Here is a 13,774-nt window from a genome sequence, read left to right as displayed (position 1 = left end):
TGGACCCCAGGGTGGGTGGCCCGGGTTCACCCACCTACACCAAAGTCCTCAAGGGCCCAGGGCCTGCGAGCCCATCCCATCAGCCATCATCAGGTCCTCCAGCAGGAGGCTGGCGTAGACTCTGCAGGGCAGACCCACCTGAGGCAGGCCAAGTCCCTCAAGTAGTGTCCGCACCCCCACCCCAGAGCTTCCCTGGACCCGCGCTGCACATGGACCTGGGGCCAAGCCTGCGCACCAAACACGGGGCAGGTTTTATTGTCATAGCAGCTGACGGCTTCCCCGGTGCTGGGTCACCAGGGAGTCCCAGGCAGTCCTGGTGCTGCTGAGATGGGCACTGCTTCCTCCCACCCACAGCACGTCATCCCCTCACCAGCTGGCACCTGCAGGCTCCCCTCCCGAAGGGGACCCGGGCTCACAGGGAACACCCGCACCCAGACCGTGCCATCTGGCAGGCGCTTTCGGCCTCAGTACCACGGCCCCCTCCCCAGGCTGCTCACACCCCTGGGGGGGGCCACAGAGGTGTCCGCACAGCAGGGCTTCCTCCTTCCCTGGGAGGCCCATGAAGGGAGACAGGTTTGGCCCCAGGGCCTGCTGCTACAGGGGCGCCGTGCACGAATAGGTATGGCTGGGTCAGTGGGTGGGCCCTTGACACTGAGGCTGCTCCCGCCCCCACAGCAGCCTGGCGATGCCCACAGACTGCTGATGGCTCCTTCACAAAGCGACCTTTCCAGGGAACATCGGCAAATAAACCCCGTGTGGTTCAGGGAGTCAGGGCCTGGGCCGGCTGGGGCTGGGACGGGGGTCAGCGACTGCTTCAATCCCCCAGATGCAGGTGCTGTTCGGCTGAGGGAGCTGGAGGGTGCCTGGGACTGGGGGGTTCATCCTGGGAAGGTCCCTCCACCCCCACAGCCAGGGCAGAGCCACCGGGGAGCTCCCAGGGAGACCAGCCCTCCACCTGGGGCTACTGTGGTGGACAGGCCCTCTGGACCCGGGTACGCAGGGTGGGCATGGGGCAGTGCTCTGGACACCTGGGGCTGCTGTGCTCGCCACCGTGGTGACGGCAGCATGTGGGAAGCGGGTCCCAAGGCAGGCAGTGCCAGTGACGGAGCACGGCCAGCCTGGCTGGCCACCTTCACATCTGCTCACCCCCAATGACCTCCAAGCCCAAGGTGTGATAGCAGGGCCTGCCGTGTTCAGGAGCACACAGCAGCGTCCACAAAGCACGGGACACGCGCCAGCTGAGCTGGTGCCACCCTGGCAGAGCACATGGCTGGCCGTGGTGGTGCGGGGTGAGCCGGCGGCTCCCTCAGTCCTGCTTGTCCCCTCTCTGCCTCCAGGGGTAGATGAGCTCCCCAAAGAACAGCTTGCGGCACAGGGCGCCCCAGGAGTGCTTGGGGTGGCAGCCACAGCTGGGGAGGCGGTAGGTGTGCACCACGCGGCTGTAGGGCAGTGGGTTTATCTGGAAGGACAGGGGCAGCGGTCAGTGGGGTGGTCTGAGCTCCAACCCCATCTGCAGAGAGAGGGTGGGGGCAGGCAGTTGTGGGGCAGGGCCAGTGCTGTCTCAGACATTCCCTCACCTGTAGGACAAGCCAGTCCCAGTTCCCAGGGAGGCAGGTGAACCTGCAGCCAGAAGGGAGCGCTGGGGGGAGGCAGAAGCTGCATCTCCCCTCGGGGCTGCCCATCTCTGAGGGGCTGTGCCACAGGGACACACACCCCACCCCAGGACTCACTCAGTCGGTTCTGTTCCACCCAGAACTTGAGCCCTGTGGGGCCCAGGGCAGCCCCAGCCAGCCAAGGGCGCCTCCGACACAGGGCAGAATGGCCCCATCCACAGGACCACACCAGTGTCCTCAGGCCCTGGGGGTAAGCGGGAGGGGGTCCCCCATGGGCCTTGCCCCTCAGCTCCACTGGGCCCTCCCTGTACCTCATCGCAGGCTGGCGTGGTGCCACCCAGACACTACACCCAGCTGACCCCACTGTCCCAGAACAGGGGCAGCAGCATAGGGGCGTCCTGGCCACAAGGGGCCTCACCTGCATCAAGAGGCGGAGGGGCCTGCCGGCCTCGTGCTGGAGGACACGGAACTTCACACCAGCTGCAAGGATAGCAAGGGGCTTACGAGGGAGGACGCATGGGGGCTGGCTCCACACATGGGCAGAGGCTGGAGGTGCCTTCCTATCTGAGGGGCACCCGGGTGCTGCTGGCCGTGGCCACCCACGAAGCTCTCCCTGCCCCCTCCGTCCCCCAACTCCTGGAGCTGGCTGCCAGGCCAGCATCAAAGCCTCCTGCAGCCAGGCACGGTGGCTCACACCTGTAATCCCAGCATTTTGGGAGGTGGGCAGATCATGAGATCAGGAGTTCAAGACCAGCCTGGCCAACATGGTGAAACCCCACATGTACTAAAAATACAAAAATTAGCCGGGTGTGATGGCGTGTGTCTGTAATCTCAGCTACTTGGGAGGCTGAGGCAGGAGAATCGCTTGAACCAGGGAGGTGGAGGTTGCAGTGAGCCGAGATCACACCATTGCACTCCAGCCTGGGCAAAAAAAGCAAGACTCATCTCAAAAAAAAAAAAAAAAAAAAGGCTGGGCACAGTGGTTCATGCCTGTAATCCCAGCACTTTGGGAGGCTGAGGTGGGAGGATCATGAGGTCAGGAGTTTGAGACCAGCCTGGCCAAAATGGTGAAACCCCCATCTCTACTAAAATACAAAAAATTAGCTGGGCGTGGTGGCGGACGCCTGTAATCCTAGCTACTTGGGAGGCTGAGGCAGGAGAATCGCTTGAACCCAGGAGGCAGAGATTACAGTGAGCCAAGATTGCACCATTGCACTCCGGCCTGGGCAACAAAGTGAGACTCCGTCTCAAAAAAGAAAAAGCCTCCTGCAGACTCCACTGAAAGAAGCTGAGTCCGGCAAGCAGGGAAGAGCCCCAGTGAGGGACGGGCACAGGCCGTGCTGTTGAGTGGACAGGGTTTTCTGGCAGAGTGGACAGGGCACTTGCTGGATGGTGGCCACCCTGCTGGCTCCTAGTGCCTCTAACTTTGCTGTGCTTGGCCCCTGGCCTGCAGTTCAGACTTCCAAGCCCAGAAAATCCCAAGGGAGAAGAACAAACGCCTGTGGCCTCAGGTCTCCAGGTTTCTGAACCTGCGCGGCAGGTGAGTCTCTCTCTCCACCTCCCTGGAGGCAGCTGTCCTGCAGACCTCTGGGACTGGGAGGCCCTGTCCTCCCTGCCTGCTTGCTCGTGCATACCACAGCTTCCAGGCTGGAGGCACAGTGGCCTGTGCTGTCCTTGCTTCTGCAGGGCCCACAGGAGTGGTTCCCCTCCACCTACCCAGGGCCAGCTGCCCAATACGCAGCACTTACCCGCCAGCCTGTAGGGCCGACAGAGCCGAAGACCCAGTGAGTACAGCGGCAGGGAGTTGATGAGGTCCACGAGCAGATGGATCAGGCCCTGCACGGTGACCACCAGGAGCCGGAGCTGTGGCAGAAGAGCATTTAGGACCGGCCTGGCCAGACGTGCCTGGGGGCAGAGCAGCCCGACCCCATCCTGGGCCACGATGAAGGGAGCCCAGAGGCTGCAGGGTCCTGGGGAGAGCAGGGACCCCACCCTGAGCAGGGCACGGAGCCTGCCATTGGGCCTTGCCCTGGAGCAAAGCTGAAGGCGGAGCAGTTGGCCCTCCCACCAGGTGAGAGGTGCCTCCCCATAGCCTCACATGCAGAGGGGATCGAGGCCTGGGAATCAAGCAGGTGCTGGAGGTGATTCTGCTCACCTCCCACTGTCTGCCCCAGAGCCAGGCACCAGGGGAGGCCTCTTGTGTGACCCCACCTGCCGTGGGTCCTCCCACCAAGCACCCAGCTGCGTGCTCCAGGGCAGTGAAGGGGTCTTCCCGGCCAGGCTAGGGCCTCGCCCACTCCAGGGCCCAGCACTCACTGCCCAGAGTGTCCTGAAAGGCCACCCACGTGGCCTGCAGCAGGAGACAGCCCGCCCCACAGCTGACTGCTCCCAGGCAGCGCTGGCAGAAGCCACAGAGAGCACTGCAGCCAGGCCCAGCCTGTGGGTGCTCAGCTCACCAGGGTGAACACCAGGTAGTACAGGGCTGTGGTAGGCAGGAGGAAGAGCAGGATGGTGAAGAGCAGAGTCCCGATGAACAGCTGTAGGGAGGGGCCGGCACACCGGGCATCAGCAGGACCCTGCCCCCAGGGACGGCCCAGCACTGTGCCCTCCCCCATTCCGGAGCTGCAGTCGGGACCTTGCGGCTTCCTGAGGGAACTCGGGATGGCCTGCTCAGAAGCAGTCCCAGTAGCAGGAGGGCTGTCCACCCACACCCCACCGACTAGGGGACTCGCAGGGAGACAGGTGGGGGCCAGACCAGCCAACATGGTGCGTGGCCACACAGTCACCAAGAACACGCTCTGGATGGCAGCATCCAGGGCCTGCGTCAGGTGTGAGCAGCAGGCAGGACAGCCAGAGCCAGCCTCTGAGCCTGAGCACCTCTCGGGCCTATGCCTGGGTCACCCCAGTCTCTGTGCCTGGGCACCTCTAGTCTCTGAGCCTGGGACACCTCTAGGGCCTGTGCCTGTATCACCTTCGGAGTTGTGTGTCTGTCTCTCCTTTGTGGCCCAGGGAAGCTCTGCACTGCTTCAGAGCCCCACGTGCAGCCCACACTGCAGACTTAAGCTATTCCCAGGGCCTGTGCGCAGCCTGAGCTGCAGGACGGGAGCAGGCTGCTCCCTTGTGGTGCCCAAGCACCGCACTGGCCCAGCAGGCACAGGCCGGGGGCAGTCAGCCCCTCCAGCCACGAACCCTGCCCCATACCTGGTCCTGCCCCATACCTGGTCCAGGTCATAGGAACAGGAGTCCACGCGCTGGCGCAGAACATTCCACTTCTTCCCCCGGAACAGACGCCAGAGTGAGGATAGGCCATGGATCTTCAGGCAGTACAGCCTATAGGACGCAGTGCTGTCAGGCCAGCCCTCACCCCGCCGCGCCCCGCCCCGCCCCGCCCCCCCACTCGCTTGCCCCGCCCCGCCCCACTCGAACGCCCAGCTGGAGCCTCTGCACCTCCCAGGGGGCGGTGGGGAGGGGGAAGCCCACGCCCACCTGGCTCCATAGACATAGAAGCAGTAGATGTGGAAGGTGAGGAGGGCGATGATGTCCGAGAGGAGGGACAGGGCCACCGTCAGGCCCAGGCAGGCCGAGAGGCCCACGTGCCAAAGGATGTGCTCCACGAAGGGGGACATGAGGTGGATGTAGCCTGGCAGGGTGGGGTAGGCCCTCAGGAGGCGCTCAGACCCCAGCCCTCGGCCCAGCACAAGCCTCACACACACAGGACATAAGGTGCGTGTAGCCTGGCAGGGTGGGGTCAGTCCTCAGGAGGTGCCCAGGCCCCAGCCCTCGGCTGAGCACAGCAGGCCTCACACACACAGGACGCCGGGAAACAGTTGGGGGCGCAGGGGGCGGGGTCTGGCTGGGTCCCTATCCTCTTCAGCAAGCTCTGGGGTCCCTGGGGCCCCCGCCTGCCCTGTACTCACTGATCCACAGGTGGATGTGGTAGAGGAAGAAGCGGCCCAGCACCTGGTCCAGTGCACGGTTCATCTTGAGCCCGGCGGGAGCACCCATCAGCCATTGCAGCAGGTGCTGGAGCTCCTCGGCCACGTGCTGCAGGGACACGGGCCACGCTGGGGCAGGGGCAGCCAGGCTCAGCACCTGCATCTCCCCAGGCTCTTTTGTGACAGGCCCCCACCCTGGCCAGCCTTCCCTTCTCCGGGGTCTACTGTGTCCTAGCGTAGACAGCACACGGGCTCCCCTTCACAGATGGTTCCAGGATTGGGGTCTGAGGAGGCTGGTCTGGAAGCCTCTCTCTGCAGGCCTGGGTGACACGGCCGGGTCCACAGGGCATCCACGCAGCCTCCTGCCTGCACCCACCTCCACCATCTTCCTCCCGTCTCACTACCTCGGCCACAGGACCCACTGGAGCTCTCGGCCCCAAACACGTGGATACAAGGAGGCCTGGCAGACCCTGATTCAGCTCCAACCCTGCAGGGGAGCCCAGAGCTGACACAGTCCCCTCCAGAGGCCCCACCCCATCACACAGGCTGGGGGCTGCCCAGGATGGCCACAGGTGAGCGAGACAGTGCCAAGCCCATTAGGGCCACAGCAACAAGGCAGGAGGACAGGTCCCCAGAGGGAGGATGGCGTCAAGTTGAGGGCACAGGCACCCCCAAGAGCAAACAGGGAAGCAGGGTCTTGGCCGCCCAGGAAGAAACTCAGCATCCAGAGGCTGTGCTGGCCCCGGGTGGCAGAACCCGAGGGAGCCTCAGCCTCCCCACCAAGGAGACAGTGACACCTCGGCCCCCACTTGCCCATTGTGCAGGCCCCTTCCAAGCCTGGGCCAAGGCCTCAGCCACAGCAGGACTGGCAAGAAAGAGAAAAGAACATTTTTTTTTTTTTTTTGAGACGGAGTCTTGCTTTGTCGCCCAGGCTGGAGTGCAGTGGCTCAATCTCGGCTCGCTGCAAGCTCTGCCTCCCTGGTTCATGCCATTCTCTTGCCTCAGCCTCCCAACTAGCTGGGACTACAGGTGCCCACCACCATACCTGGCTAATTTTTTGTATTTTTAGTAGAGACGGGGTTTCACCGTGTTAGCCAGGATGGTCTCGATCTCCTGACCTCATGATCCGCCCGCCTTGGCCTCCCAAAGTGCTGGGATTACAGGCGTGAGCCACCACCCCCGGCTGAGAAAAGAACATTCTTTATAAATACAGCTTATTTAATATTTAAAGGATAAGAGCTTGGCAGCAGAAAGAGACTTTCATTTTTAAATTAAATATTTATATTTCTGAGCACTTTTGCAAAAGGGAGGTCTAGGACAAAGTAGGCCGGTGGCAGGTGTGGATGACCACAGGCAAAGCTGCCAAGCCCCTTCCCCAGCCCCGCCCCTCCTTCCTTCTGGGCTGGGGCTCCCTGCACCCCCACAGCCACACAGACGTGCCTGATGCTGCCCCCAGAGGCCTGGCCTGGCCACAAGCAGGCCCAGTGCACACCTGCAGCCCACACAAGACCCACCTAGTCAGGCCTCAAGGAGGCCTCCACAGAGGCCCCAGGGTGGGCCCAAGAGCCAGGGACCACCCCAGCAGAAAGACAAGCTCCTAATGGAAGACACGGGGCTTTGGTGCTGAGGGAGGAAGACAGAAGCTGAAGGCCCAGAGGCAGCATGGAAATTGCACTAGATCTGCAGAGGAGGGGGCTGCACCCAGCTGGAAATGGGGCACAGACCATGCAGGGAAGGTGGGAGATGGGAGACAAGCTGTGCCTCTGGCTCTCAGCACAGGAGTTACATTATCAGCACAGGGGCAGGGCAGGAAGTCCCAGCTGGGCTGCAAATGGGCAGCCCTCGACAGGGAAGGTTCCATGACCCTGGCTCTGCAGAGGGCCCCAGAGAGCCAGGAGGGCAGCGCTGACCTCAGGTAGGGGCCCCAAGGGAGATGCCACGACGCTGGGCCCACAGGGAGAGGCGGGCTCCCCAGAGCCTCAGCCCCGACGGCTCCTGCACACGGCCCCTTCAGAAGGAAAGGGGGGGGCGCCTGCAAGGCCTGCCCTGCCCAGGCCCCAGCGCCCCTGGAGTTCCTGCTTCTGGTCCAGGGGAGGGCCGTGTCTCCAGAGCATGGAGAAGGTAGACCTGGCTTTGGGGGGCGGTGGCTCTGGCCCAGGAAGGCTCTGCTACCCAGGAGGGGTCCCCACGCCCACCCAGGACACCAGGCTCCACCCCAGTCCACTCACGTCAGCCACAGGAACGAGGGCGTCGGCCAGATGCCCGATGCGGCTTCTCCCGTGGAGCCAGGACAGCAGCATGAGGCCCAGGGCCACGTCCAGCAGCACAGAGGCCACCGTGTCGGCCTTCCTGGAAGGGAGGTCCGGCCGGGCCGGCATGAGGGTGGCCAGCACAGCCTGGGGCCACAGGAGGAGGCAGCCTGGCTGGAGGGGTCAGCGTGGTGCAGAGGGGGATGGAGAAGGGGCCAGAGGGCACGCACCCAGCCCTGCAGAGACCAGGGCAGGCCCACACCTCATCAGCTGGGCAGGGTTCTCCGCCTTCTGTGTACTGAAGATAAGCGTGAGGTGCTCCAGCCGGTGCCGGAGCTGTTCGCACGTGGAGAGCTTGCTCCCGAGGAAGGACAGGGGCCAGAGCTTGAACACTCTGCGTGGGAGCAGAGAGGAGTGATGTGTCCCTGTCCAGATCCTCCTCCCGCCGTCCCCCACTGTGCAGGGGACCATAAACACCCAGGCCACACTCCTGAGCTCAGCAGGACATGGGGCAGGTGGGAGGGGCCCTCGGTGGCCCACCTCACAGGGCACGTGACTAACACAGAGCCTGGCCTCCTTGCAAGTGCTGACCCCGGGCCACCTGGTCACCACATGCTTCCAGAGCCGGTGCCAAGGAAGTGCCTGCGAGCCAGCAGCAACTCCCACGGGCCCAGGGCCTCACCCCGCCGACGGGGCCCAGAAAGCTGCCCAGGGTCTCCTGGGCTGGCCTGGCTTCTCACCCCAGCCTTCCAGAGTGTGCACCCCCGGATCTAAGGCAGGGGGCAACTGAGGGTGATCCCCAGCTGCTCCCCATGGGGCGCCTCCGCCAGGCAGATGAGGTTTCCTGTGGAAGGGGGCCCTCTGTTCTCAGCCACAACTTGGGGCTACCCCCGTGCCCCCCAGCGCCCTTGGGCTTCAACTGACCCTTGGCCAGCAGCACCTGTGATTGTGGAGAGAAGCAGGGCCTGTAGCCCACTCCCCCAGGCACAGGGGCCAGCAAGTGGATGACACCCCCACAGCCCATGAGCGCTGCAGTGTCCAGAGGCCTGCTGCGGGCACAGGCAGGGCTACAGGGAGGCCAGCGGGCCTGTGTGCCATCAGGAGCACCCCCAGGTAGCAGTAGTCATATCTGTGCTCACCTTCTGATTTCTTTTTCAGGGACCTAAGCCACTAAGGTTCACCCTCTACACCTACTGGGAGGGCCCCTGGCAATCTCTGAGGCTGCCCGGAGACCTGGCTCTTCCCCAGGGGTGAGGGACACCCTCTGAGAGGCGAGGGATGGGAGGGCAGGATGGGGCCAAAGCCCGGGCTGAAGGAAATGGGGAGGGGGACTGGGCCCAGGAAGAGCCCATCTGGGCCTCTGTGCCCACTGCACACAAAGGGATGGGCCAGCACTCACGGGGCCCCACTCTTTGCCACCTCCCTGTCCCGGGACACCTACCGGCAGGCACTGACAGCTGAGACCAGCGATAGCAGGCTGGCCAACAGCAGGCAAACGGGTCCCGAGGCTCGCTTGGCCAGCTCCGCGAGGATGCTGGCCTCCACGCCCTCCGACTGCCAGTGGCTCAGCCGCACGGGGCCCTCATCGAAGCGGTCGCTGCGGAAGAGCACCTCGCTGCGTGCTACCGTGTCGAAGACAGCAGCCAGGCCCCCCGTGCTGGCAGTGGTGGCTCCAGCCTGGCGGTCGGGCAGGACGGTGGGCGGGTGTAGCTGTGACAGCAACACCTGGCGCTGGTCGTAGAAGATGAGCATGACCTGGTCCTCACCGGGGGCACCGGGGGCAGTGGGCGCTTGCCGGCGGGTGACCTCGCAGCTCCAGAACGCGCCGCCTCTCTCCCGGCACAGCCGCAGCCAGGGCTCATGGGGGAAGACGGCACCCAGGGCCTCCAGGAAGCGGCCCAGGCTCTCCTCGGGCTCCTGCCGGCAGTGGCACCAGGTGCCCAGCACGGCCACGCCCACCTGGCTGGCCTGCCGAACCTGGGCCAGGAGCTGCTTGACCTGGATGGGGATGAAGGGAAAGTGCAGGACCGCCAGGACCACGGCGCTGCTCTGCTCTGGGACCCACCGTCCCACCAGCAGCCCGCTGACTGCCGAGACACAGCACGTGGGGAAGAAGACCTTGAGCACCATGCTGGGAGGCTGGAAGAGAAGATGAGAGGCTCGGCTGAGAGCTGCTGCTGCCCCCCACCGTGGGCTGCGGGATGTGGCACAGATGTCCTGACAGGTGCAGCCACAGGGCCACAGGTCGGGGCACCTCAGCTTCAAGTTCGGTGGTGGACGGCGTAGGGCTCCTTGGCTGCCACCTCGCGTGGGCCATGCTTCTCCAAGGGGCAGCCAGAGCACTGTGCCCACCTCCACCCCAGGCCCAGCTCACCCCCACCCGCACGAGGCAGGACGCACATGCAGCCACCAGGCCTGCCCTCCCATTTCCAGGCCGGCCCAGGGCACGGCCTCCTCAGCACCACCTGACGGGGGTGTGGGGCCGAACCGAACTCCAGGCTTCTTATTTTTGTTTTTAAGAAACCTGATTAGAGAGGTGTGCTTAAAGGTGTAGCACGTGGAGAACTGTACAGTCTCATTAGCCAGGTCATGCCAATTGAAACCTTGACAAACCATGATTCACGTATTAAGCAAGAATAAAGATGAAAATGTAAAATGAAGTGCTGCTGGGCTTCGGAAACTACCTCGTGCACACGGCGGGCAGCCCCCTGGAAGGTCCCTGCCTCCCACAAGCCCCTCCCTGGGGGCAGGAAGGACCTGCCTCGTTGCTCAGGGAGCAGGCTCAGGGCACACAGGGCTTCGGCCTCCACTCTGACCCCCGCCCACGGTGGCACCCGGCAGTGCCTGGCCCTCCCTGACATCCCCACAGCCACCCCAGGGCAGGGCTCCCTCAGGGAGCATTTTCTCTCCAGGATATATTTCTCCAACCACATGGGTGCTTAGAAACGGGGAGAGGCTTACAGATCCTGGAGATGTGGAGGAACCGCATCCTGCACTCTCAGGCTGAGGGACGCCAGCCTTCCAAGGTGGCCATTGGGTAGGAAGCCACCCGAGCCACTGCAGTTCCCAGGCCCTGGGTCTCTCCTCCCCCTCTCTCACAGGCCCCTGCCAAGCCGCGCAGCCAGCTGGGGCTCCTCCTCCACTGATGCCCTCCCCAGCAGGGCCCCACAGGGCAGGAGGACTCCCTAGCAGTGGGGGGCACTGCTGGCCGTCTGGCTGGGCCGCTCGCCTTCCTTAGACACAGAAAGCCCCATCTCACCTGCATGAAGAGTGGAGCGGCCACCCTGAGCAGAGACCCCCCACGCTGGGGCCACACTCAAGGGAGGGACATAGCTTGGTCTGAGCCTGGGTCTGGAGGTCCCAGTGCCCACCACATCCTTAGGGACAAGGGAACAGAGCGGGATACCTGGAGGTCCCAGTGCCCACCACGCCCTTACGGACAAGGGAACAGAGCAGGACACCTGGAGGTCTCAGAGCCCACCATGTCCTTAGGGACGAGAGAACAGAGCAGGATGCACATGTCGGGGTGGTGTGACCTGTAAGTCCTCTCCCGAAGCTTGGAAGGGCTCTGGAAGAGGCCTCACACACAAATGCCTGGGGCTTAAGAGGCCCCTGGTGCAGCTGTTCTCCTCCTCTGAAGGCAGTCTGCACCGGGGCTGGAGGATCCAGTCACTCAAGGCGGGGGGTTCTAGCTGGAAAGGGACCTTCTGGGTCAGGCTGCAGAACTCCCCAAATGCCCATTTCCTCAGTGGGCAGAGAGGGCAGGTGGTGGGTGGATGCCTGGAGGCCAGCTGACGTGAGGCACCAAGGACAGAGCGTGAGAGGAACGCAGCGATTCTGCCTGCGAGGGGCCCAGCGCGTCTGGCTGTGTGACCACCATAGGGGACCACCCAGTACAGCCCACCTTTCACACCAGCTCAGCCCAGGGACCCATCACGCCCTGCTGGGGAAGAGCTTTCACAGGGACTAAGGAAAACCGCCCACAGATATCGTCGGAAAAGAAACACAATCAGTCTAACAGTAAACAGATGTTCTGGGGGGAGCCGGTTCTGCGGTGGGCTCACTTTGGGTAAATTCACTGAGCTATGTGCTCACGATCTGTGCGCTTTCTTTGTGTATATTCTTTGTGCTTCATCTACAAAGTTTACCTTAAAAAAAAAAGCGCCTTGTGTCTACCGAAGGAGATGGGAGGGCAGAAGCTGCTCTTCTCTGTCGGGTAGTGAGAGAGAACTCAACGTACTGTGGGGCAAACGCCCATCACACTCCCACTTCAGCCTCTGGGACGGTCGGCGGCACAAAGAAGCCTGCACTAGCGGCTGCCGGGATCACACAGCCAGAGGAAGATGAAAGAGAAGCGATCGATAGCAGAGGAGGTGTGGGACAGGAGAAAGCAACGTGAGCATCTTTAAAGACTGAGGAAACACACACACACACACACGAGCGCCAGGCTAGCCACACACACACGACACACACAGGACACACACACACACACACACACACACACACACACACACACACACACACACACACACACACACACACACACACACACGGGCGCCAGGCGCACACACACACACACACACACGGGCGCCAGGCTAGCCAGAAGAGCTTCCTCTGCTAAGAATGAGCCCGAGTGCTCTTGGGAAGCCATTCCCAGACCAGGCAGGTGGGGAGGTCGACCACATAAAGTAGTAAGACTTGAATGGTGGGACCCCAGCCCAGTTAGGACGCGCCAGGGCCATCTCTGGCTGAGCCGCCCCTCCCTGCCACCGCTCCACAAGAGCTCTGGAGAATTTGCGTTTCCCAGCGCCTTGTTTGAAAAATAAACACGAACCTGGCGCGGTGGCTCACGCCTGTAATCCCAGCACTTTGGGAGGCAGAGGCGGGCGGATCACTTGAGGTCAGGAGCTCAAGACCAGCCTCGACGGGGGTGAAACCAAGTCTCTACTAAAAACACAGAAATTAGCCGGGCGTGGTGGTGTGCACCTGTAGTCCCAGCTACTCAGGAGGCTGAGGCAGGAGAATCGCTTGAACCCGGGAGGCAGCGGTTGCGGTGAGCCGAGATCGCGCCATTGCACTCCAGCCTGGGCGACAGAGCGAGACTCCCTCTCAAAATAAATACATAAATAATGAAAAACAAACACGAGTTCAGCCTGGGCAACATGGTGAGACCCCGTCTCAAAACAAACAAACTTGCTTGCCTTCCTCAAGCAGGGCCTTCTCCTCTCATTTGGGAAGAGCCTGTGATTCTGTGTTTTGCCCTTTCCTGCAACCCGGGACAACTGCGAAGAGCCCACAGCCAGGCCCGGGCCGCCGACCGCCCTTGCACAGGGTCCACAGGGGCCCAGGTCGGCGCGGGTCTGAGGGCGCGGGCCCAGGGGCGGCCCCACTTCCCGGAGGGGGAAGCAGCGGCGCCGCGGGCGGGAGTGCGGGGCCCCCAGCCCGGGTCCGGAGCCGCAGGGGCGCTGCCCGAGGTCCCGCAGCGCGCCGCCCACCCCCCTGCTCACCGGGTGCTCCCGGGGCCGCGCGCTCGGGCGGCGGGGTCCGGATGGGGTTGGGGACCCCGATGGGCGGGCTCGGGCAGACGACGGCGCTCGCTGCCTCCAGCCCCGCCGCGGGACCCGAGACCCACTTCCGCCGGCTCCGCGCGTTGCCGCGCGACGGTCCGGCCCCCAAAGGCGCCCGGGCTGCCCGCCCGCCCGGCCCGAGCGTTCCGCGGCGCAGCGTGCCCGCCCAGTCCCCAGGCCTGGACCTCCCGAGCCTGCCTCCGGGCCTCCGGGCCGCCAGCCCTCCGTCAGCTCGGTTTCCTCACCTGAGAAACAGACTGGACCTGGCCTTCGTGGAACCCAGACCCCGCCTGGCTCCCAGCCTCCCCAAGTGAACACGTCCCCTGGCCCTGCGGGATTCCAGGAGGGCCCCAGCCCCAGCCCGGTCCCGCCCCCGTCACCCTGTTGTCTGCAGAGGGACCGCCCCCAGA

General features: G+C 63.7%; 1 protein-coding gene across 11 annotated transcripts; it reads right to left on the bottom strand.

Moving 5' to 3' along the window:
- Window positions 1-228: 228 nt before the first annotated feature.
- On the bottom strand, window positions 229-13,771 carry PIGQ (phosphatidylinositol glycan anchor biosynthesis class Q). Of its 11 annotated transcripts, none has more exons than XM_054533272.2 (13): window positions 13,305-13,433; window positions 11,946-12,113; window positions 9,239-9,936; window positions 8,060-8,191; window positions 7,777-7,897; window positions 5,531-5,657; window positions 5,100-5,253; window positions 4,832-4,943; window positions 4,070-4,150; window positions 3,362-3,476; window positions 2,032-2,093; window positions 1,578-1,620; window positions 229-1,459 (listed from the first exon to the last, which is right to left on the bottom strand). In XM_054533272.2, exons 3-13 carry the CDS (start codon window positions 9,925-9,927, stop codon window positions 1,194-1,196), a joined length of 1,902 nt encoding a protein of 633 aa, XP_054389247.1. In that variant the 5' UTR covers window positions 9,928-9,936; window positions 11,946-12,113; window positions 13,305-13,433; the 3' UTR covers window positions 229-1,193. The 11 variants fall into 11 exon arrangements, with proteins under 11 accessions (XP_054389247.1, XP_063573207.1, XP_054389250.1 ...); XM_063717137.1 differs by lacking the exon at window positions 11,946-12,113 and adding an exon at window positions 12,632-12,744 and having other exon boundaries at window positions 13,305-13,432; XM_054533275.2 differs by lacking the exon at window positions 1,578-1,620 and adding an exon at window positions 12,632-12,744 and having other exon boundaries at window positions 13,305-13,430.
- Window positions 13,772-13,774: the final 3 nt, after the last annotated feature.

This window comes from Pongo abelii, chromosome 18 (assembly GCF_028885655.2).
Source record: "Pongo abelii isolate AG06213 chromosome 18, NHGRI_mPonAbe1-v2.0_pri, whole genome shotgun sequence".
NCBI lineage: Eukaryota > Metazoa > Chordata > Mammalia > Primates > Hominidae > Pongo > Pongo abelii.
The sequence above is the reverse complement of the archived record's forward strand: the minus strand, read 5'-3'. Positions and strand labels throughout refer to the sequence as shown.